The sequence below is a fragment of the Artemia franciscana genome, chromosome 17 (assembly GCF_032884065.1).
Source record: "Artemia franciscana chromosome 17, ASM3288406v1, whole genome shotgun sequence".
In the NCBI taxonomy this organism is placed as follows: Eukaryota; Metazoa; Arthropoda; class Branchiopoda; order Anostraca; family Artemiidae; genus Artemia; species Artemia franciscana.
In genome coordinates this window covers 16,421,247-16,447,718 of record NC_088879.1, presented here as the reverse complement: position 1 = coordinate 16,447,718, position 26,472 = coordinate 16,421,247, and the positions used below count along the sequence as shown (strand labels likewise).

The window sequence follows — 26,472 nt, the reverse complement described above, 5'->3', positions numbered from 1 at the left end:
TTGAAATAAGTTTCAATAAGTGCTCTAGAACGCGATTCAATAATTGCAATTGCAGCTTGAACGCAAAAAAAAAGAATACCAATTCCAACAAGCTCAGAGGTTAGCTTCTACTTATGGGTGCTAATAATTAATCATCTTTGATTACATAAACATAACGGTCCAAATTTAAGAGCTGGAAAGACTTGGCGTTTTTCCAGGTAAAATGTCTAATCAGCATGAGCGAAAGTATGTCAGCTTTTGAACCAGGATATCTTTATAGATTAAAGATTATTTTGCTATCTTTATAGATTATTTTGTGCTTAATTTTAATGTTTCATTTATTTTCTCAGTATTTTGGAATATTTTCAATGTAACATTTGCGAAGTTACTTACCAACTCACTTGATATGCTGCTTAATTGCTTTCATAAGAAAACTGTCTTCATAGGATGTTCATGTTTTATAAATTTAAAATAGTTAGCCAAAAATGCGCCATCTTTATGTAAAAAACCCAGCTGATTGTTCGCAGGTGTAGGTTCTTAAAACGCATGATAAAATGCGACGCCTGCCTAAGCCTCTAGTACCTTAAAGTTATTTTTTTGTTAACATTTCGCTGCTTCAGGTAGTTGCAACATTATTATTATTTTTTTTTTTTACAAAAGTTGAATTGAACAAATATTTTACGTTTTTGGGACTTGGTTGTGTTTCATGTCATACCAGTAGCTTTGGTGGGTAGGGGGGTGTGTCCCATAGGGTTTTCTTTCCTTCCTTAGATTGTAAAAAATACCTTTTGTTGGTAAATTTTCATTGAAAAATGACTTCTTTCGGTATTTGTATTAAGGAAACTGAAAAAAATGACAATTCTATCCTCCTAGATTAAAAAAAAATGTCCCCTCGAAGTTTCTTGAAATGACGCCAATGTGTCATACTGTGGCTTAGGAGTGTTATGCTCTCTGTAGTGAATTTGGAATTTCATACTATGCTATCTGAGTGAGTCACCGTTGTTTTGAAGTTCCAGCAAACACTATAACGTTGTATCAAAATATCGACTCAACAAAGTAAGCCTTCTATAATCAACTTCGTCAGTGCTTTTCCTAGAAGCTTTTAGCGGGTATTACCTAAGCATAAATTCTGAAGAACGTGAAAAATTACTTTTAACTCGCATTAGTTGGCACTCAAAATCCCATTTGTTAATGGCGGTAAACCCTTAATGGCTACAGTAAAAGTCTGCGGCTCAATTCTATCAGGGGCTCTATCATAAAGATGGGAAATTTCATTAACTTAAAGTGGCGGAATTTCATTTAGTTACTTACATCTACCCCAAAATCCTCTCCCTAAATATATTTGGCGTAGTAATGTCTAGCCTAAAGTCAAAATAAGCTTTGCAACCTCTCCAGCAGCTAAGCAATTTCAGCAATTTAGCAACTATTACGGTTTAAGCCTTCGTTTAATAGTAATTTTGAAACTTGTCATAAAATGAATATGCGACAGCGAGAATCTTAATTGTTCAAGCCTGCCATGTGATGAATACTTGGTACCGAGCGATACCTCCATTCCTCAGTGGAATCGAGAAATAACTGATAAATTGTAGACTTTAAAAAAAAAAAAAAATGCCCGTTTGTCTTCTGAACGGCTTAATTAGTTTCCTCGTTAGTTCTGAACCAAAATTGACTTAAATTCAGATAGTTTTAAATTTAATTGTTTTTACCTATGGTTTTGCTGATAAGCATTAATGCAACTTCTGACTTTGTCTCGATAATGCATTTAAAAGTCATTTTGTCAAATTGATACTTTTGATAAGCTGTCTTCTCGGATAAATTTCCTAAGATATCAGGTTTAGGTCACATTCCAAATTTCTACAATTACTGATTAGATCTTCAACATAGTCAACAAAACCGTACACAATGATTCTTCTGTCAGGCTGGAAAATCAATTTCTTTTTGATATGGACATGTATATTATGTTTCATTCGATTCCTTATTTGGGGTGCTTAAAATGAATTGGCTGTGATGATGTAATGTAACTTGTCATGCGTTAAATATGAAAGCCGCTACTTTAAAGTGCCTGTGAAGCATAATTTAAGTGCAAAGTAAACTTTTGCGTTTACTATGCAGTTTGAAGATTTCCGCCCCGTCGTAGTTTTTACGTGAAGATTGTTAAGAGGATGCTCTTGACGTTGCCCTCTGTCAGAAAATTTATGCAGTTCTTACTAATTGTGGATGCAACCATAATTCCATCCTGGGTTGCTAAAACTCAGACAATCTGGCTTTAGAAGGCTAATTAAATAAAAAAAACAAGTTTTTTAACTGAAAGTAAGAGCGACATTAAAACTTAAAACGAACAGAAATTACTTCGTACATGAAAGGGACTGCTTCCTCATCAACGCCCCGCTCTATACGCTAAAGTTGACTCTTTCTCTCAAATTTACTTTCTAAAACAGTAAAAAACTTTAGCGTAAAGAGTGGGGCGTTGATGAGGAAGTAGCCTCTTTTGATGGGTAAGACTAAACTTGATGAAGCTTATATATTTAAAATCAGCATTAAAATGCGATTCTTTTATGTAGCTATTGGTATCAAAATTCCATTTTTTAGAGTTTTGGTTACTATTGAGCCGGGTCGCTCTTTACTACAGTTCGTTACCACGAACTCTTTGATATCTGGGAGCCTCTCACTTCCCTTTCCAAGCTATGTTAAGTTTATCATGAAACTAGGAAATGAATGATTTTAGGCGTAATGCCTAAAATTAGGATTTTTTTCCAAGATCGCGCTGCCTTTCTATAATGACAATTTTTTTGTTCCAATGGGGATAAGTCCATTTATTAGACAGTGATAACAGATAAAAGTCTGGATATTTAATGCTTTAATTTTAGTGCTTTAGTACATCTGCCGACGACAATCGCTGTATATGTGGTCGAAATGCCTGGCTATTACTTTTGCTTTTGCTGGCTTCGGAATAAAAAAAAAGGTAAAGGATACGGCATTAGACTTTACAGTCGGTACCGGTGGTGCTTATCTCCGTTTCTTGGCCCTTCAGCCAGGAAGTGCAATGGGGGGTTGGGGGCCAGCCATCCTGTGCTTTCGCACACCCTTCCTGTTTACCTTCCCCAGATTTCTCCAGGTACCCATTTAGCGCTGGGTCGACTCTGGCTAAGCTTACAGAGTCACGCCACTGACCCCCGTCCCAAACTGAAAAATGGGGTACACTGGGACTCGAACCCGCGTCCTCTCAGACAAGGGATCCCGAATCCAGTGCACCAACCCATTCGGCCAGGACGAGCTAGGATGGCTGGCTGATAACTGATACTATTGTATCTGTTGTCAAATGTCTAATAAGTAGACTTATCCCCATATAAATGTTTATTTGTTCGTTAAAAATGAATGAAAATTATGAATAGCCACTGACAGCAAATACAAAAAATACCCAACTTGGTTCGTTTTCGTTTAATTTGGTATTGAATAGTACAATTTAAGTTCTGCAACTTTTGAAACAAGCATTATACACTACTTATCTCTGGAGGGACTTCAGCTTTCTATGGCTGCGTGTGTCCCTGCCCCTAACTATGCGTAAAAATTGACGAGTTCTTCCCTATGTTACAAAATATGTAGTCAAACAGTTCGTGGTAAGGAACTGTAGTAAGGAGCGATCCGGCTCAATAGTAAACGAAACTTAAAAAATGGAATTTTGATACTAATAGATACATCAAAAGAATCGGATTTTTATGCTGATTTAAAATTTAGTCTTACTTGTAATCAAATTTAGTCTTACCTATCAAAAGTTAAGAGCCGGAAAAAATTTGCCTTATTTTGGAAAGTAGGGCGAAACACCCCCTAAAAGTCACAGAATTTTAACGAAAATCACACCATCGCATTCAGCATATCAGAGAACCCTACTGTAGAATTTTCACTGTTTTAAATAGTAGATTTGAGAGAAAGAGTCAAACTTTAGCGCAAAGAGTGGGGCTTTGAGGAAGGAACAGCCCCTTTCATATACGGAGTAATTTCTGTTCGTTTTAAGTTTTAATGTTGCTCCTTACTTTCAGTTAAAAAAACTTGTTTTTTTATTTAATTTCGTAAAGGTTTACTGTTAAAAATAGTTTGAGCTAAGCTATAAACTACGGGACGGCATTAAGGCTGTTAGAGATCCTTTGAACTATCTCACACGGCTGTTCAAGCAGAGCAGTGTAACGAAATAACAAATCAAGAAGAAAAGAAGATGATTGCTGGAACTTATGAATCCAGGACGGATTTTATGGATCCAGCATAAATCTTATGGATACTGGATGCGTGTAACTTATAGCCGTAGGAAAGGAGGTACGCATGAAGGATCTTGTTAAGGTGTGGGATTTTTGGGGTCTGTGAAAACGAAATTCTTCCAATCAATTTAAACAAATATGTGAAAATATAAACGTTCCTAAAAATTTGGGCTCATGGAGGGTGACCCAAAGCTTCTGTGCTTATACCCCTGCTTAAGAACAGCCATGTGGACACGCTGTATGTTTACTGCGGATTAAAATTGCACTCTTTTCTAGAGGGTCATATACAGCTTTTATGAAAAAAATAAATAAATAAAGGATTTCCCGCAATTCATTAGAAAGTGTGTTAAAAAATGTATGCTCTAAAATTGTCTTGAAAATATTATAGCCTGTTACCGCTTGCGCAATTGCCTACACAGAGCAATACAATCAATAATGAGTTGAAGAGTGAAAATTTAAACTGATGGAAATATTTTTTAAATTTATTTTTAGGGGGGCAAAGGGTCCGGAATTTTCAATAAAACTAAAATGTTGGAAATTCCGTTTCTAACTATAGTTTTGGGTACCGGTAGTTTTTCGTTTTCTTGCTCTGATTTTAAAAATTTTCAATCCTGATTTAAAGGTCCCCCCTTCCATACAGTCTCCATCTTTGATGCAACGCAGAAGAATCATTTAAATTAACGATTATATTAATACTCTATTAAATCCTTTTTGAGATACTGTTGTACATTTTCTCTATGAAATAAAATAAGAGAAAGTTGCAGATTGTAAGCTCTTTCTTAGCTATCAAATTAAAAAATAAAAAAAATAAAAAGAGAAATCAGGCGCTGCTTGAAACTTTTGATTACTAGAGATGTTCTTAGAATGCGTTTTTACAACTCTGTAAAAAGTTAAATTGAACGCTAAAGGCATGAAGAAGCTTAGGAAGTGTTACTAGGAAACTGAAGGTACCTATTGATAGTGTTTTAAGTTCAATTTTTTTTGAACTTTTGGAAGTAATGTCGTTTGGAATCTGTTCATAAGTAAATTGAAATGGAAAGAGAAACCTCTTTTTTAGGGTGGAATTAATCAATCTCGATTTTTCGTGGTTTGTCACGTTTTAAATCATGGACGCAAATATATACTTTTAAAAGATGGTTTGGAGATTCGGGTGGTCTGGAGGTACATCCTATTGTTGTATCCTTTTTTTATTTTCGAAAAAAAGAATCGCTGAATTTGATGGAGACCATCTGGTACTTCAGACTTTTTTTCTTATAGATAAGACCTAACTCTCTCTTCTTGATGATTCCTGTTTTTCTAGTCCTCCCTTAAGGAGTGTTTGTCATAATCAACTCGTGTCAATATCTTGCCTCAGTCTGGAACGTTGACTTTTACCATAGTACTGTAGACATCCCAAGCATAAACTTGAAATCTGAACAATCGCTTCAGATATTACCAGTTTACGTTTCAAAAGTTTTATTTAGCTATAAATTTTACACACTCTTGAAAACAACAGCAATTAAAGAAAGAAACAGTGATGGAAATGAGATTTGTTTTAAAACGCTAAAACTAAATTGATTGTCACGAATGTATTGCTTTTTGCCTGAAAATTTAATTACTATTTTTCCTTTTTATGTTATCTTAAAAAGTTGTTTCAAATACAACTTATTTTCAGTAAAGTGGAAGTGGCCATCTCTCTTGTTTGTGGGGGGGGGCAGCTATTATATTGTTGTAGTTTCTATCCAATTTAAGATTTTTTTTTTATTTCTGTTCGTTTAGGTTTCTTTCATTCATTCGAAGTAATTTAAGTTCGTTTAAGTTTGATTTGTTGTATGATTTGATTTCTACTGGTTTCGAGATTTAAATTTGCTCTTTCCTTTCTTTACTTTACTTTGCTCTAAACACTAAAATATCGGATTTAACTTAAAATTTGAAAGATGTAATCTTCTATTCAACCATAAGTTTTCTCTTGTGATGATCTTTAAACTTAGCCTTTTGTATAATTTAGGTGTTTGAGGTAAAAAAAAAAGCAATCCATAGAAACTGTGGATTGTGTTCATTCAAACACACAGAGAAAGTTTAGTACAATTTCAATCGACTGAAAGTATTAGAAGGTTGATCAGGCCCTTCCAGCGCCTACCTTGCCCCCTTATCAACCCAATCACGAAGGTATCGGATAAAATTTCCAGATAGCCTTCATCACTTCAAGTTAGTAGAAAGGGTGAAGAAAAACGTAAATAAGAGAAAACGAGTATAATTACAGCCAGTGAAATATAGAAGAGAACAATACAGATATTTGAGTTGAGACCTCTGTTGGACCATCCTCAGTGACGGTCTGAAGGACAACATAAAGCCAAAACTTAAAACAAACACTAGATTTACCATTTCATGTTACCTAAAAAGGGTCTTCTTATTTCAGTTCTAGATTTGGGCTTTTTTTTTTTTTTTTTTTTGTGTGTGTGTGGTTAATGTGAAAAAAAACGATTGTATTCCTTTTGGCAACCCTGTTGAAGACCGCTGCTGCACTGCGATTTTTTTTTTTTTGTATTTTCAATAAAAACTTTCATGGTTTAAATACTATTTTGAACGATCTGTAGTTTCAATTAATTAATTCTATCGAGTGAATGTTTCTTAATAATTTGAATGGCAGAAGGGACGATTTTGAAAGCGCTTGGTGTCGGATTAAGGAGACCTAATTAATTACACCGAATTAAGGACCTGTTTGGAGCTCACAGTCCCCCTTTTAGATCTTATTTTCTTGGCAAAATGGAGTAGTATAATCTAATTTCCCGTCAAGATGTACTGCCTTGTCTTGAAAGATGGTACCTAATTTTCTCTTCTACCTTAGCACTCCCCTGGGAACCAATCAGATAGAAATTTCTTACCAGAATTTCCTTTGTGTCACGGAGCTTGCTACTGCGAATAGTAACTTGATTCCAAAACCAAAATATATTATTTTGAAGGGTTTGAGTCAGTTGCCCATAATACCAGCCATAATATATCGTAGTGTCCAAAACCAAAGGTGTATCTGAGATATTTCGAAAACAATCTATTGTTCTCCTAAATGTGAATTAGTCAGTTTGCATCCAGAGGCACCTTGATTAAGAGTAGTACTTAGGACCAGGCTTTTCCGCCTCACTTGACATCTGAAATTCAGAGGTTTGGTGGGAACTTGTTTTACTGCAAGCTCCATGGACCCACGGTTAAGGATAGACTATCTACTTAATAAAAATGTGGGGAAGTACAAAATGCTTTATTAGGACAAAAAAAAGAAAATAAAGAATTGGTAGGTTTGTACGTCCGAATAAATTGTCATTTACTGAAACCCTAAATCTCAAATTGCTCTGATCATAATTGGTTGATACTATCAGGGTTGTGTCAATATTTTTTTTGGGGGGGAGGGGGGAGTAAAAAAGTATTTTTCCGGGGGGGGGGTTACAAAAGGATTTTTTTTTGGGGGGGGGTTACAAAAAAAAACTTTAAAAAACGCATCCAAAACGTGTTTATATTCATCTTGGTTACGTTTTTACGAGTCGGACAAACATTTTGTGGGGGAGGTAAAACCCCCTAACCCCCTGGATACGGCCTTGGATACTGTCTTAAGAATGCTTATTCAGTTTAATGATAATCGATGTAACTTGGTTCCATCATAGCTTATAGAATTCGGTCCGTATTATTCGGTTCTTCTCTTTTAGCGGATATTGTGGCAGCCAATATCGAGTCATCGAGAAATCTGCGCTATTAAAGGAAAATCAGAAGACGACTGCCAAAATTATATACGCATTTTGGCTAAAACGAAAGACGATAGGCTGTTAGTCTGTGGAACGAATGCGTATAATCCTTTATGCCGCTATTACACTGACGAGGTAAGCAATCATTTTCTCCTTTAGTTGAAAGCTAAGGCTTTTTGTTGTTTGCTAGAGGTTATTCTTGAAGATTTCACACCAAGACCATATCCAGTTGCTAATATATGACTAGACCAGGTATAAGGTAGTATATTGCGAACATAAGGACCATACGGCTAATGGCGAGTTACCAAAGATGTCCAAGAGATACTCCTAAACTCTTGAGTTATTTTATTGGCATTTTTTGTATTATGACTGTGACGGTTTCCATTTTAAGTAAGAAATACTTTCAAAAACACTGGTTACCTACTGGTTTAAACACTTTATGGGAACACTAAAATGCAAATCAAAATTCATGCACTATTTCGCTGGTTGATAGCGAAAAGGTCGTAACTGACACCCTAGTCGAAATCGAGATACGGACACTATTTAACGCTATTTTTAAGAGCGTTCCAGTGGTATAATTCGTTATCTCGCTCGATGCCTCTGAGCTGAACAAATCAACAGATGCCTGCAACAATACTTTTTGGCTAAACTGTGGAGGTTAAACTTACAGCAAGGAAGGGTACTTTCCCCAAATAAGTGGTTGAGTGTCTTGCAGTCCCAAAGCTGTTGGATCGCCAACCTGTTATTCGTGTTGAAAACATCAGATGGGCAGTCAATCTAAGGGTTCTTGTCTCCTCTAAATGTGAGTATTAATTATTTTATTAATTGATAATTATTAATTAATTAATAAGAGGCGTATTTTTGCTTGCATCGGTCAAGAAAACGACCGCCCATTGACCGCGGTGCTGATAGTGTGTACACAGCACAAAGCTGCGACCCCCATCTCACCAAAATAGCTGAGAAGGGGGGGGGGAAGCAATCAGTAGAGGCCTAATCAGTTACCCTGCTTTATTGTTTTAACCATGTAATCAAATTTTCTTTCGTTGGCTTGTGATCATTTTGAATAAAAGTTTAGATTAAATTATCAAAGTAGCGCAAAAAGGTAGAAACTCCGCGTTAGGGTGCTAAGATAAACCTTGGCTATTCCAGAGGAAATATTGGTGACAAATTGTCGTAACGCAGTGGGAAAAGAAGCGAATTACTGTTCTTTACTTTTGCCGTAACTACCTTAGAGAGAGAGAGAAAGATGGGTTTATTAATATAAATAAACAAAACAAGCAAATGGCCCGAAGCAAAGCTTGTTTGGGCTTACAACCCCAATACACATAAAAATAAAAACAATACGAAAAAGGAGAAGAAAATAAAAAAAAGAAAAGAAAAGGAAAAGAAAAAAAAAGAAGAAAAAAAAAAATTTCAATTACCCTGCATTTCGATCGATACGGGATTACACTTCAGCAGCAAAAAAGACGGACAGAAATATCGCATCCGTTTTTTGTTCCTAACAAATTACACAAAACAGAACCAAAAATCTACCAACAGTTCTCCCAGACTAGCGGTTTTAAAACTGGTGTTCAATTCTTTTTCTATCTATTATACCTTCAGCTCCACGAAAATAGGTTTTTTTTTTCAATTTTGTTTTTCTCAAAATTCGAAAAAGTGCAGAAACGACCTTTGCTATCAATCAATGGTTTGTATTTTAGGGGACAATGTGCTTACTATGTTTTGATAATTTATTGCAATATTGTGTCGAATTGAATGAATGGAGGCGAGAGATGTATGGTAAAGAAAAATTGAATGAGATATGGATGGTAGATAGAATAAGAGATAAATTTCCTGAGTATTAAAAGGATAGCAACATTTGTCAGGATTGCAGCGGCACATCGGGAGCGTTTTCTTTAAATAGTATTAATTTATTTTAGTTAATTTGTTGTTTGTTTTTTGTTATGTAAATTTCCTATGGCCCACGGGCTTTTTCTGGAATATATTATTATTATTATTATTATTATTATTATTATTATTATTATTATTATTATTTTTAGCCTCAGTGTTGCAGTCAGCAAGCAAATAAATTTTTGAATACAATGGTTGATGAAAATCTAATACCTTTTTTCGTAAATATGTAGGTTACTTAATGTATTTTGATTTGGGATGTCAATAATGAATATAAATCCTAGATTTATAATCAACAACCTCAGAAGTAATAAAGTACCCACTTCTTAGAAAATCAAAACCGTTTCTGAAATATACACGTAATATAGAAACGTTCACATAACTCTTTTTGGAGGGGATGGGGGGGTAATAATCAAATATTTGTAACCAACAACCTCACAAGTATTAAAGTGCCCGTCTAGTAGAAAATTAAACACTGATTCTGAAACATACATTCAATGTAGGAACAAGCGCAGGATTTTTTTTTCGTAGAGATTATATGTTGGATTATTTGGATAAGAAATACCCAGACATTTGGAAAATTTATCATTTTGGGAAGGGGCCCGGGCCCCTAGGCCCTCTTTCCTGTGGATGCCTTTAATTCAATGTATTTTTATTTTTGGACTTCTATTTTACAACAAAGGCCCATATATCTTGTTAACGACCTCAGAAATTGTAAAATACTGACGTTGAAGAAATCACGTGCAAAATAAAAGAAGAAAATAACTTAGTCGGATTAGCTTCTGAAAGTCTTGTTAGTCAATAAGACTTAGAAATGAAGAAGGCAGATTTGTACCTGTTACCGGAAAAATTTCCTCATTCCTTATTTTTTTCTGTTTTTCACTCTTTTTAAAATAGATTTGTCAATTATTGACACCCTTGTGACATTCCCCCCCCCAAGATTTTGCTTATTGGTGCCCGTGTCACATTGGACCCCCTAAGATTTTGCTCTAGATTATGTGGATTATTCCGATAATCCACTGCCTCTGTTTCATTGCATAAGAATAATGAGTTGGTCAAATTGCCTTTTAAAAACAAAACATTCAAGCGCTTGCTTAACGACAATATAGACTTTGTCGTTGTGGGGTTTTAATTCTTATTAACTTCTGAAAAATTAATTATGGACATGCAAATGCATGAGAAGCCAATCCCTTTTGCAATACAAACTTAACGCAAAGAAAGAATTCTATTATGAATTAATAATTGAAGTGAAGAAACTTTCCAAAAGATTATCTTAAGAAGAGCAATTGATATTTAAAAAGTAGAATTTTTAATTGTATTTTTTTTACTATCAATTTTTTTTTATTGTAGACTATTGTTTACGAGAAACTTTACAATCTTCATTGTCCTTCCAAATTAATAGAAGTTCCCTAAAAGGTGGTACTTCACTTAGCAGTGTATTAAATTAGACACCCCATTCCATATTCTATTACCAAAATTGACAGATTACAGTAGAGCCAATGTACTCTATTTAACAGGTTAAAAATAATTCCTAAATGTGTAGATTATATACAGTCAAAACGATTAATCAAGGAGATTTGAATTTTCTGGTTTTTCCTTTTGTCCACACCTCATAAAATGAGCGCTTTGTTCTGCTAAAATTTGCATATATGTTGATTTTTGCGCATACATCTGCGAAACCTGAAGATTGAATAAAAAAAAAACTTGATCCTAACTCTTACTACCAAATCCTATTTACTTAATTTTATGGCCTCCCTTTCGGAAAGAGCGGCTATGAATAATGTAACAGGCCACAATTCATCCTCACCTGAGTATCTATCTAGCGATAAGAATCTGTGGGTAAGTAAATGAATATACAGGCCGTTCTTTGGAAATGAAAGAGCTTCTAATGACTAGACAAAGAAGCTATTTGTATACTTTCCGAACAAGTTTATGCACTCATATGAATATCTAAAATCATAACTTTGGATTACTCAGACCACATACACTCCTGAAAACAGTTTCCATGCAAACTTCTTTTGAACAAAAATGGAATTTGAAGTGTGCTGAGCGCTGCGGTGACTCTACCATGCATGGCGGAGCTGTTTGGCACACGTGGCTCTCCGAGATGTACACCAGGTGGCAGACAGTGGGCGACTCCTAGGAAATGTCCCCGCTTTTTCTATATTGATCTAGTTTGTATAACCTTTGAAAAGTTCGTATCTGAAAATTGCACCTAATGTATTCTTACATGTTACTCTTCTTTCCATTGTAGCAAAATGAAATTATACCATTCTATGAACAAAATTTCTTTGAATTGATAGTTCTGAAACATGCCCTTGGGTATATATTTTTATGGCACTTGATATTAACCAAGTGACATATAGCGATCGCATATTCTGTCGGTCTGTCCCGGTTTTGCTACTTTAGGCACTTCCAGGTAAGCTAGGACGATGGAATTTAGCAGGCGTATCAGGGACTGGACCAAATTAAATTAGAAATAGTATTTTCTTGATTTGACCATCTGGGGGGAGTAGGAGGCCGGTTAATTTGAATTTTTTTTTTTAGAAAAATTGAAGTATTTTTAACTTACGAACGGGTGATGTGGATCTTAATAAAATTTGATATTTGGAAGGATATCGTGTCTCAGAGATCTTATTTTAAATCCCGACCAGATCCTGTGACATGGGGAGGGAGAGTTGGATCTGATCTGTTTGGGGGAGTAGGGGGGGGGGGGGAAAGTAGGGTTGATTCTGAAAAATCAGAAAAATTATTTTTTTTTAACTTACGAAGGAGTAATCGGATCATAATGAAATTCGAAGTTTGGAAGGATATCGTGTCTCAAAGCTCTTATTTCAAATCCCGACCGGATCTGGTGACATTGAGGGGAGTTGGGAGAGAACCTAAAATCTTGGAAAACGCTTAGAGTAGAGGGATCGGGATGAAACTTGGTAAAAAAAAAAGCACAAGTCCTAGATATGTGATTGGCATAACCGGAATTGATATGCTCTTTTTGGGAGAGTTGGGGGGGGTTAATTCTGAAAAATTAGAAAAAACGTGTTACTTTGAACTTACGAAGGAGTGATCGAATCTTAATGAAATTTGATATTTGGAAGGAAATCATGTCTCAGAGCTTTTATTTGAAATCCCGACTGGATCCGGTGACTTTTGGGGGAGGAGGAGTTAGTGGGTGGGGTTCAGTGCTTTGACGAGTTTAGTGCTTCTGGACGTGCAAGACGATGAAAATTGGTAGGCGTGTCAGGAAGCTCCGTAAGTTGACTTGATAAAGTCGTTTTCCCCGAATTGACCATCTGAAAGGCTGAAGGAAGAGGAAAAATTAGAGATATTGAGGTATTTTTAACTTGCGACTGGGTGATCGTATCTTAATGAATTTTGATATTTAGAATGACCTCGTGACTCAGAGTCCTCATGACTCAGGGCTCTTATTTTAAATCTCGAATGGCATTAAGCCTCTGATTTTCCTTTTAAAACAATCTATTGACTCTTAGAAATTTGCTAGAGCTCATACCATATGAGCTCTTAGCTCTTGTTAAGAAAGTGACTACTTTTCTCTGAGCAAGTGACCCATATATCTTCACACTACTTCACTGGCCAAGGAGTATTTGGGGGGATTAGTATAGAGTATTATTGTATGTGTATTGCATTATGAATAAATCTTATTTTAAAAGCGTACTTTTAATATTGGGCAAACAATCTTATGCCTGAAGTACTTAGACCAAACTATTTGCCCTGCGTGAATTCGCTGCCCTCAGTCATGTACGCAGACGGGGGAGGCACCTTCGATATTGTAAATTTTTTGGAATTTCCGGGCACTTCTTATTCATTGTCAGTTTTATTTTGGTACTTACATGGTATCCCGACGACACTTCAGAAGTTTGATCTGCTCCGGTTTTTTTATGTTCAGTCTCAAATAATCAGCACGGCCTTAGAGAAATAAATTTCACTTAAAATAGGTTATTTTATTTTGACATCTTCGAAACAAACCTGACCACCCTGAACCAATCCTTCGCATTAATCAATGCTTACAGAGATAATATGAAAAAAACTTCGTTTTCTTAAAGAGTTAAGAGGCTGCGTCCCAAAGTCGAGCCTTAAAACGTACAGGAATTAGAAGAGGCAGTTGGGGGGCTGCCGCCCCCCAAACCCCCAGCTTTTAAAGACTCTTTTGTACAGGTTTTTTGTTTTTTTGCTAACCCCCAGCTCTTGGCTTCGGAAAGGCCCTCTTTTAATTAACAAAAAATTGGAATGAATGAATAATGGAATAACTTCGAAAAATGTTAAACACAAGAGGACAGGAGAACCATTGCGCCGAAACTAGTAATTAGTAACAATGAAGTCCCCCCCCCCCCAAAAAAAAAAAAACATGTACAAAAGAGTCTTTAAAAGCTGGGGGTTTGGGGGGCGGCAGCCCCCCAACTGCCTCTTCTAATTCCTGTACGTTTTAAGGTTCGACTTTGGGACGCAGCCTCTTTAACTCTTTAAGAAACGAAGTTTTTTTCATATTATTTCTGTACGTTTTTCTACAATCCATGGTGGATGTAATTTAATAATTCCTGTACTCCTCGTACAGGAATTAGGAGAGGAACTTGGGTGGCTGCCGCCCCCCCCCGCTTTTAAATCATTGTATAAAATAGAAAAAAAATAGATAGAATGACCGAAATGTTTCTTTTGCTCATAAGAAGCTAATATTCTGTTATCTCTCAAATGATAAGCTGTCCAGGTGTTATCAAATTTTTTTTGATGTTGTGAAAAAAAACCGCCCGTAAGGGACTTGAACCATTGACCCGAGGATTAAAAGTCTCACGCTCTACCAACTGAGCTAATAACTTGCATGTGTGTAAATATAATTTCTCAATAGCTTTTAAAAATTTCAAATTAACATGGGCTCTTATGGAGAGAAATCCGTTAATTAAATAGCTAATGGGTGGTTTCTGGAAAACAGGGAAGGAGTTATCGGATCGAGCTGAAATTTCGCGGATAAGCTCCTGGGCCGTAGGGGACCTTAACTTGTGAATTTCAGCCCGATCGGACAACGTTAAAAGGGGTGGGGGGGTTGGAGGGTCGAAACTTTCGGGGGGTTAAGATTTTCCTTAATTAAGATTTCGGGGGGTAAATAAAATTACTCGGAGAATTCCGCATCGAATTGATTCTTCGTACACCCAGATCCGATGTTGGATGTGACCTGTAGGCGTCTAGGAAAAAAAAGTAAATGAATTTTAAGTGGCTATGCGTGGTTTCTGGAAAACAGGGAAGGAGTTATCGGATCAAGCTGAAATTTCGCGGATAAGCTCCTGGGCCCTAGGGGACCTTAACTTGTGAATTTCAGCCCGATCGGACAACGCTAAAGGGGGGCTTGGGTTGACAGGTCGAAACTTTCGGCCATATTTTCCCCATGAAGGAAAAGTTGGAGGGGGATGAAATTTTGCAGGTTTCTTAGTTGGAGCTCGGGCTACGAAATACATCCCTCCCCATCCGTCTGCGACCACTGGAACCGAAGATCGCTTAACATTGTCGTGTGTCGCCTCTTTATAGAGGCACGAGTGTGCCTCCTTGATAATTAGCTTAGCCTGAGCGAGATAAAGTACTATGCAGGTATATTTTAATTAAATATTTAATATATAGAGTTGGTTAGGTATTTAATGTTGGCTAATGCGTCCTGTGTGGCCTGCCTTCCATAATTCTCCATGTTGCAGTTTCCATAGTTTTGTTACTAAAGTACTATACCTAACTTCACTTCTTGAGTGTGGTTGGGATAAACTGTAAGTTCCAATTTTTATGATCACCCCCTCCCCAAAAAAACAACAACAAAAAGGTATGTTACTTCTCCAGACTACTCTTTCCTAATAAGTACCTTAAACATATTCACATTCAACTTTGTGAAGACTTCCACATCTCTTTGTCTTTGTCAAAGTATGATACATAGTGTAGCATATATTTTTTTTTTACAGCCTTGAAGTAATATTCCTCTTTTTGTATGCTTTTCAATTCAAGAAACGTGTTTTCATAAACATTTAATGACTCGCTGTCGACTTCAGATCGATGAAGTCGATAATTTTATTGTCCACCCAAAGACTGTAACCTAATATAGTGTCATCTTGATTTATTTAATAAATATTGCAGAACTTTGACATAGATATATTTGACTTCATTTCAGAAATTTATGAGTAATAATTCTTATGCCAGTTTCTCCTCCATGTCTTACATTTCTAATAGATTTTTCAAGGAAATGAAATAGAAAAATATTTCATGGAGTTCCGTGTTCCGGAAGTGCTTTGAAGTTATCCTGATAAGAATTGGCACGAGATGGGTCAAATGCATGTTTGAAATAGTTCATGAAAATCAACACAGTGTTCACTATCTTTTCTATTTCTTTTAAGCGCCAATCCTGAATTAAATCATGTATTTTAGTCGGACCTATTAATGTAAAATAGGAACTACTATTGGCTATTCCGTGGCTAAACTCTAAAGTAGCAGTCATAAAACCCCAACTTCTGGCAATGAGCATCTTAGTGAAACTGTCTACCCCATTTACTTATGAATACGTTTTATTTTGTTATTTGTCTATTAAGGGATAGGTTCAAGCGGTTCGTTGATTCGTTGAACCTTGCCCCGACACTCGGCACGTGGGAGGCTTCTATATATAGATTTTCATTGTCGCTTGTCTTTTAACCGCAGACAATTTGAGATAATTTGCTGTCTTTTCGTACTAAACTTTTCAAAGATATTTTATTATTGAAGAAAGTCCGATTTCTAACAACAATGTCTATTAAGCTCAAAATTTTGGTTTTCTTTTTTAAAGTTTTTGAATTGTTTTAATCCCTTGTCAAAATACATACAAATATTTTTGTAATTACCAGCTGCCGGGCACGCGGCAGGCTTCTATATACTAAATATTTTCAAAGATATTTTCTTATTAAAGCAAATCCAATTTCTGACAACTATTTCTACTCAGCTTCGAACTTTTAGTTTTCTATTTTAAGGTTTTTGAATTATTGTAATTTCTTGTTAAAATATATGCAAATGTTTTTGCATTTACAGTTTTTTGCTCTTTAAGCAATTAAATAAAAAAAAACTAATTTTTTAGCTGAAAGTAAGGAGCGACATTAAAACTTAAAATGAACAGAAATTACTCCGTATATGAAATGGGTTGTCCCCTCCGCAATCCCTCGCTCTTTACGCTAAGAGCTTTTAATTGTTTTAAAAAGTAGAATTGTGGCAAAGAGTCAAATTTTAGCGTAAAGAGCGAGGGATTGCGGAGGGGACAACCCATTTCATATACTAAGTAATTTCTGTTCGTTTTAAGTTTTAATGTCGCTCCTTACTTTCAGCTAAAAAAATTAGTTTTTTTATTTAATTTCTGAACGTTTTTGAATTAATGCATGTTTGGTTTTGGCTCTCCGCACATAAATTATTAAAATGAAATTTGTATATTAATTCATTTTTTGGCTAAATGGCTTTCTCTTAGTTTTGATCAGACGATTTTGAGAATTAAGGGGTGGAAAAGGAGGTCTAGTTGCCCTCCAATTTTTCGGTTACTTAAAAAGGCAACTAGAACTTTTAATTTTTAACGAATGTTTTTATTAGTAAAAAATATACGTAACTTAAGAATTAACTTACGTAACAAACTTTCATAATCTTATATTTTTATTATGTATACGAGGGGGTTTGTACCCTCGTTAATACCTCGCTCTTTACACTAAGTCTTAAGTTCTGTCCCAATTCTTTAGGAATGACCCCTGAATCAGAAAGGCCGTAGAATAAATATTTGAAATTACAAAAAATACTTTAGCATAAAGAGCGAGGTATTTGTCTCCTCCTAAATACCTCGCTCTTTTTGCTAAAGTATTTTTAGAACCCCTCATATGCGTAATAATCTCTGTTTGTTTTAAGTTTCAATGCTACTCCTTCCTTTCATTTGAAAAAACGTTTTCATGTTTATTTTTCATTGTTTTCTTATAGTAATGCTAGAAAATCCTGTGCCCTTTTCATTGAATTTTTCTTCCCCCATGACAGATTCCTCCAAGGACAGATCCTCCAACATAGCCCCCTCCCCTCAGCCCACCCCCAAACAAAATAAAATACCCCCTGAAAACGTCTGTACACTTCCCAATAACCATTACTATATGTAAACACTGGTCAAAGTTTGTAATTTGCAGCCCCTCCCCCAGGGATTGCGGGGGAGTAAGTCAGCCCCAAAGACATAGTTATTATGGTTTTCGACTATGCTGAACAAAATGGCTATCTCAAAATTTTGATCCGTTGCCTTTGGGAAAAAAAAGAGCGTGGGGGGGCCTAGATGCCCTCCAATTTTTTTGGTCACTTAAAAAAGGCACTAGAACTTTTCATTTCCGTTAGAATGAGCCCTCTTGCGACATTCTAGGACCACTTGGTCGATACGATGACCCCTGGGGAAAAAAAACAAACAAATAAACACGCACCCGTGATTTGTCTTCTGGCAAAAAATACAAAATTCCACATTTTCGTAGATAGGAGCTTGAAACTTCTACAGTGGGGTTCTCTGATACGCTGAATCTGATGGTGTTATTTTTGTTAAGATTCTACGACTTCCCCTATTTTCATAAATAATGCAAGTTTTCTCAGGCTCGTAACTTTTGATGGATATAATTAAACTTGATGAAATTTATATATTTAAAATCAGCATTAAAATGCGATTCTTTTGATGTAGCTATTGATATCAAAATTCAATTTTTTAGAGTTTTGGTTACTATTGAGCCGGGTCGCTCATTACTACAGTTCGTTACCACGAACTGTTTGATTTAATATAAACTTCTCCCTGCATGAAAATCTTAAATTTTTCCACATCGTTTTTCTTAGCCCAGAATATCCCAAGTTGTCAATTTTCCTGAAAAAATTTTGGAGCCGTTTTTGAGAAAAACAAATAAATACACAATTATTCCTCACTTCTAAATGTAGTATATATATATATATATATATATATATATATATATATATATATATATATATATATATATATATATATATCATCGCTGGTACGCTTTAAGGTCGTATTTGATATTTTTGAACTTTTGAGATAATTGACAAAAACCGTTTTCTAAATTGTTCTCAAAGAGAGGACCTGCAATTTGATGCAGATCATGAGGATCGAAGTTTGATTTATCCTTCATCACCTTACTGATCCTCCCTTTAAGAGTAGCTCAGCAAACGGTTTTTTGGCAATTATTTCAGAAGTTCCAAGATATCAAATACGTTCTTTATGCGCAACGGAGACAATATGAAAAATATTTCTTTTATGCTTCCCATGACTCTAAAGTAAAGGATGAAAGGAAATCCTAGAAGCTGCTAAATATTTATAGAAACACTAGAGAACTGGCAAAGAATCTGCGGAACGATAAAGTAATTCTGTGTAAGCTATTAAGGAATATCTTAGTATGTATAAAGTAATTCTGTGTAAGCTATTAAGGAATATCTTAGTATGTATGCCACTCTTCAATTTTATTTATCTCATTAGTAGTCAAACGTAAGGTCAAAGTACATTAGAGCAGGTCTTCTTATTTTGGTTGTAGAAGTTCCTGGGCCAAAAAAGTAAATAGTGCAATAGAAGATTTATATGCAGTAATATCCTTAAGATAATGAGATTCATAAGACTTTTGAGGTTCATTTGGATTCAACCTCCTTATTTCACCTATGTTGACTGTAGGAGTGTATGAATATTCACTTGTCTAAGTTCTCCGATTTCATTTGCAGTTCTGTTCTGTATTTGTTCGATGTTCTATCGTGTTTCACGACGCTTTGTTCAATTGTATTTTTGTCAAAAAATACAAAAAAATTTTGCTTTATCCAAAGAAGTAAAAAAGCTTAAAACTGACAAAAAAGAAGCCGAAACGGCGTTAAGCTGCTTTGTAATTTTACAGCGTTAAGTGAATTGCCCACTTGCAATAATGTCCTGAATTATCCAGTGGCATATTGTATAGCTTTTTTCAAGGGGTATGTACCAGTACCACTGTTTGTCATCTATGGAGATAATTTCAGGCATTCATCCCTGCCGCTTGCGCCTCCAGTACCCACGAATTAGTCTAGTGCGCATCCCCTCACATTACTATGCACAATCCCCCCCCCCCCCCTTGTTTTTTTCCACATATGGTGTTTGAACAATATTTTTCATTTGAAGATCATCTAGTATATGAGAATGGTCTTGAAGAGGAAATAACTTCGTTTATAGCCAAGGTTACCTTTACTTGGCAGTTGAGTGACTACTTGGCCGAATATAGACCTGAATTGATAGCATATAATAGTGTTTAATCAATGATTTATAGAATCAGACGCATAATTTTTTTTGTCTTTCTATTATACTCCTTAATTATAGATGATTATAAGTAAAGCCGAGGCGCTAAATCAATGAACAATTTATTGTTTCCATTGTGTCGCAGATGAACAGTGTAAGCAAGAGTCAAACTAAAAAAAGTCTTATAGCTATTACTCATAAGTCCCCACAAGCCCAGTCTTGAAAGGTTAAAAAAAACATTATTTGGCTCAAATTACTTCTGAAGGGATCCTTGGGCCACTTAAATTGTGGCAGGGGATGAACTCATGCCCTTGAATTTACTTACGTAAATGTCTAATGGTTTACTAAGTACACCTACCAGGCCAAGTGTTTTGGAACATATCAAAACTAACCAACTAGGTAAATTTCTAAAATTACATAATAATTATGCATTCTTTATATGAGTGGGATGCTTGTATATACTTTTATACTTGAATGGGGATCCATCTCTGCCAAAGTTCAAGGATCCCTCCCATCAGAAAGCCAAAGTAAAATTTCCAATGTTGTATATCTAATCTAGAAATGGTATTATTAGTTCACCAAATTCCCTCTCCTGGAAATATCCCCTCTCTTCCCAAATGGGCATCTATCCCTGTCAGCATCGTACCCGCAAGTAAAAATTGCTGCTCGTTAATATAATGATTAGATCTTTTGTTTTAACTTGTTCATTAGTCGAACAGCTAAAAAGATATTTTTACGACTTCATACGTTTTTATTCGTTTAAGCTTGCGTTGTATTTACATTTCTTAAAATATACTATTTTTTTTTATTTAACCAGATTGTTCTTGTCTAATTTATGTATTTAAGATACAGTCTATAGTAAAATTATCTTTTAACAATATAGCTTCTATCCTTTCATTATAAATATTCTAGACTCAAGGTCGTTTGCAGGGTAGGGGTACAGGGCTTTATTCACCCCCTTGTATTTTTTCTTACTCGTAGAAGCGTAAAAAGTGTACATAAACACATTTGTATGCATTTAAAAAATTGTGTTTCCCCCCCTCCCCGAAAAAAAAATGCTCCTAAAAATTGAAAGCCTCTTTAAAAACTAAGAGCAATATTAAAAAGTGCTGTCGTACACACTATCACCATAATTATATACGATTCGTATTTTTGCTGATACTTAGCGCTTTTTTAGAAAAGCTATAAAGTTGGCCTCAAAAGGCCAACTTCGCACTATTGTAAGCAGTTTCTCATTCGTAAATAAGATGTCTTAGAAGTGTATTCTACGCATTTAAGATACATATGTTCAATTTTTTAGCTAAAGAATATGAACAATTCGGCTCATTAACGAATCCTTCTGTATCTTTAAGTTCGCAAGATTTTACTTTTTTGGGAAGTTCCTTGGAAAGGATCTCGATTCTGTGGGAAATAAATAAACGTTATGGCAGTAATTGAAAAATTTCCAAATGTATAAAATTCATTAAGTTTAAAGCTACTCATCAGAAGTTATTAAAGTAAGAAAATTTTCAAAATTTCAGGACAGATAAAATACCTTCAAAAGCGGGACAATTTTGTTGAGCCTTACACCTTCAATTCAATTCGGTCTACAAATAGTCGAGCCCCAAAAAAGTACTATTTTCTATATTTTGGGCCACTAACCAGTAACTGGACCAAATAGCGACAAAGTTGAACCCCCTCCTCCCCCCAATGTTTGCCTGACTCGTGAAACGGAATAAATATGCGTTTTTGAGTTTTTTTTTTATTGCTCTCCCCTCCTTGATTTAGCCACAGGTTGTACTGACATTGATACGAATGCATCGATCAGAAAAAAATTCGCGCCGTCCCCCTCCGTGCTGGCTAGTGTAACTAGGCTGCATAAAAGTGTCTTAGAAATGTATATATTTTATGATCGTACTAATCTCAGTTGAAGCTGCAAGAAGAGTTTAAACTAGTTCTTTTTTTTTATTGCACCCTAATTGGATAAGTACTGACCTGTCGGCATCCTAATTCTGATAGGATGTGACTTCTAATTTCAGCGCGGGTAGTTGTTTCCTGTTTGTTTTCTTGTACTATTTTTCTTGTACTCTTGGCTCGTTCTTGGCTCTTGGCTCGTCCGGCCTCGTTACAAGTGCCATGTGAGCTCGTAGCTCTTGTCCCTGTACTGTGTACTGTCTGTTTTTCGGCTGTTCTTAAAACGTTTATGTGGCTAAGTAACTTTCCGTTAACCATCAGCTTGTAGCATGATATGGAAAATACTTTTTGAATGGATCTTTTTATGTTTTTATTGTCCTTTGTTTCTTATATTTCCGTTTTATATTTCCTTTGTTTCTTTTTATATAACACTAAAAGGCTTAGTTAAAAATGGCCCGTTGAGATTATTTCCTGTTTCAGTCAAGTAACAATTGTAACTTAGCATTGTTTGTGAAGGATTGAACCCTCGATTATGGGACAAACAAAGAAAATTTTTTTGTCTAGCAAAAAAAGAAAAGAAAAAGAACGTAAATTCGAACTATAGACAAAAGTTTTTTTCGAGGCACAAGTAAAGAGCGACATTAAAACTTAAACCAAGCAAAGTTAGCTTGGGCAGAAGACGAGCTCCCGCCCCCTTAACTCCCCCACTCTTTCACGGTCGAGTGGTTTTTAGTGCTTTGCTGAAAAACACTAACACTGCTTAACATGTACCCAGCTGGGAACTGCAAATGTTTTACCGATTGAAAAAAGAAAAGTATTTTAGTGTTATCCACAAGAATATCCTGAAAATTTCATAAAACACCACCAGTCGCTTGAGCAATTGGTCAGTGCCGCCAATTGGGGGTGGGAGAGACAGAGGGTATTTACCCCCTGTCACTGGATTTTGAAAAAAAAAATCGGTATTTTTACTAAACACGTCATTTTTGGTATGTCATTGGAAAAATCCAGAATAAAATAGAATTGCCACCCCCCAAACATATTTGTGAGGCTTTACCACTGGATGGGGTGACGGTCCAGCTTGTGGCCTATTACCGGTAACCGTAAATTTTAAGTCACTCGTCCTCTAAATTCACTTCAAACCGCATAGGTTGCACCTTCAGAGGGAGGGGGTGACACGGATGAACTTAATCGTCAGGCCCAGTTTAGGTTTTTATTATAGAGGAACGTCCCAGTTTAGAAGATTGAATTATCCCCATCTTTGAATGGGCACAAAAGAAGGCATTTGGTGCTGTGACCCCCGTAAGAATTACGAATTTTACGCTCAGTACTATAATTTCATATATTTCTCATGTTATTCACGCAATTTTTGTATTTTCTAAAGCCCCCCACTCCACCCTTGGAAAAAATTCCTGCGAACGCGGCTGTAGGCCTAGAGGTAATTGTACTTGCCAGTATATTTTTGCTGTTGAAATGAAACTGTTAGGGTGAGTAAATTGTATTTAAAAGGATTAAAGCTAGGTTGGGAGTTTTAGAATATTCTCAGGGATTCGAAAGGTCTTGAGGAGTATAGCCTACTTTGCCATTTGATTCTGCAAGCAACCATTCAATTTTCTCAAAGCTATCTCAAGTATCTCCTGTCTTCACATAATTAGTTATGTCGAAATCTGGTTTGAAGTGGTGAAAACTATTAGCTATTTGGTTTTGCTGACATATTTAATGCTTGCCTGTTTCTTATTTCACCCTTTCAAAGGTGCTAAAATCATCACGAGACATTGTACCCTTTGCCTCATTCCTTTTATTGATTATTCACATTGAGAAGGATCCCAAAGTTTTAAGTTTATAGCCCATTTTTGAACAAAACTTCGCGGGTAAAATAGTTGTTTGTCTTTTTGGTGAGAAGAGCCTTTAAATCTTACTATGGATGTCTAATTCTCGTCTCATACCTTGTTTCGTCCTTCCCCTATTCATAGATGAGGCAGATTCTTTTGCCCCTCAATAACTACATTGGATAATAAAAATTCAGTAATGAAACATGAAATATAAACACATAACAAAGCAAATGAACAAATATCTTAAATCAATAATTCATTGATTGAAAAAGAATCGCAATAAAAATAATAGCAGAAAACAAGGACAATATGTACATAAAAGACAACCTTTTCACACAGCCTCACACACACTACGTGCTTAGCCTAAAGGAACCTCTACCTCTTGATCGCGAGCACTAAGCTCTTAAAGCGTACTGATATCTGATGGTTTCTTTGCCGGGGGACGGGGTGTTCAGCAGGAGCAGGCATACTGCAAACTTATTGAACGCGGTGCTTGTCGGTTATTGGAAACATATTCAAGAATTACGCTTAGGTTACATCTCAGAAAACCAGTTTCATACCTACAAGAACAAGTGATGGATGATACAGTGCATTGAACTTGTTTAATTTGGACTATATATTTACACATTAGGGGGCGGGGGCTAGGTTAAGTTGTCGTAATTGTGTTTATAAAGTATAATTTTACCATCATGTTTGTTATATTTCATTATGATTAACCTAACTTTACTTCTTGGCTGTGTTTCCAGTAACCGACAATAACCTGGAACACTACTTTTGTTTGCATAAAAGTAGAAAGTGTAGTAAAAAGAAGTAATATGAGTCAAATTTGCTACATTATTGAATGTGCAAAATTGACAATTATGACACTATCTCTTCGTTCTTAGTATTATCTTAAATATATAGTATAATTGCTTGCATTTCCTTGTCTCCTTTTTATCTTGATTGTTTCCCTTATCAGAGTAAACAAAGGATTAGTTACGTTTCTCTCTCTCTAATCTGATTACGATTTTAATGCATTGCTAATAATGGTAAGATTTATCTGTGTTTAATCTCAGAGCTTGTTTTGTCAACAATGGTTAGTCGTGTATTAAAGCTGTGTATTAGAGAGGCTAGAGGATGAATTTGATCGAATGAATGTCCTCAGTGCCTCGCGAAAAAGATAATTAATAAGCAGATAACTTCGAAGACAACACTGCCTTTCCATGACGAAAATATAACAGTTCAAAATAGGGATGAAACCTTTTAATTGACAGTGAAATAAATATAAATTTTTTTAACTGGATATTTCGGACACATATAGTGTCCATCATTAGCAGTAAAACTGTTTTACTGCTGATGATGGACACTGTATGTGTTCGAAATATCCAGTTAAAAACATTTTATATTTGTATCACTGTAAATTAAAAGGTTTCATCCCTGTTTTGAACTGTTATATTTTCATAATTAATCCGTCGAGATATACAAGAAAAGGGATATTTGGGCCTAAAATCTGTATTATATATTATATATATATATATATATATATATATATATATATATATATATATATATATATATATATATATATATATATATATATATATATATATATATATATATATATATATATATATGCAAATATTTGCTAACTTGGATTCACATAGTGTCTTTTGATCTACTTCAATATCTCCCTCAACATTACTTGAACATTTTAATTTAATATCCTTAGACATTCCTGATGTATTGCATATTCCCCATTTTGACTACCTGGATGCACAAAATGCCCTTGGATTTATGTCAAAGTTCCCTGAAGGTTTCAACTTGATACCCATAGCCGTTCATGAAATGTTGCAAATCGGCTAATTTTACTGCTACTGCTTTTGCCTAAGATGTTTTAAGGGGAAATTTATGTGCGTATTGTATGGTCATTGTTTTAGTTGATGTGTAATTTTTAGATATATAACATCATCAAACCGGCTGACTGACCGTATTTCAAACAGTAGGTTGTACGAAAAGTGTGGTTCAATCCCGCTTTCTGGGGCTATAATGAAAGAAAGGTTGAGATGGCTAGGCCAAGTTCTACGGATGAAGGATGACAGATTACCGAAGATTGTCCTTTTTGGCCAACCGTCTGGGGCTACACGGAAAGCAGGTCGTCCTTGTCTGGGTTGGGAGGATGTCATAAATAAGGATTTAAAGGAAATGGGAACTTCCTGGGAGGGTGTAAAGAGGGAGGCTTTAAATAGATTAGGTTGGAGGAGGAGCGTGCGTAGCTGTGTTGGCCTCAGGCGGCTTGGTGCTGCAGTGAGTTATTAGTAGTAGTAGTAGTAGTAGTAAACCTAAAAATACTCCTGTCTTAACAATTATTACAGTGCAGTTGTTATGGGGACGGGATATTGCAACTTCCTTTCAAATGGGCCCTTAAACAGCTCTTTATGTTGTTCCAGTTCCCTGCTAGCTGTGACAAAAAAAGAATTAAAAAGAAGACACACCCATGCAAAAACGTGAATTTCCTTGTTGTTAACGGAGGGAGCGGGGGGGGGGGGTGTATAACACCTGAGGTCCTTTTTGACAACAGCAATTTGAAAGGTGAAGTTTTCATTTCAACTCGACATCATTTTTAAAGAGTTTCCGAATATTTTTTGAAATTCCAATAAATTGGTTTTTGCAATAAAATT

The 26,472-nt window shown here is 35.6% G+C and overlaps 1 protein-coding gene across 3 annotated transcripts in view; it reads left to right on the top strand.

The window, feature by feature from the left end:
• Window positions 1-26,472, top strand: part of LOC136037921 (semaphorin-1A-like) — a 233,001-nt gene that overhangs the window by 60,405 nt on the left and 146,124 nt on the right. For all 3 annotated transcript variants that reach the window (XM_065720778.1, XM_065720777.1, XM_065720776.1), the window contains exon 5: window positions 7,904-8,074. In XM_065720778.1, coding sequence (XP_065576850.1) covers window positions 7,904-8,074 — 171 coding nt within the window. The remainder of the gene's footprint in view (window positions 1-7,903; window positions 8,075-26,472) is intronic.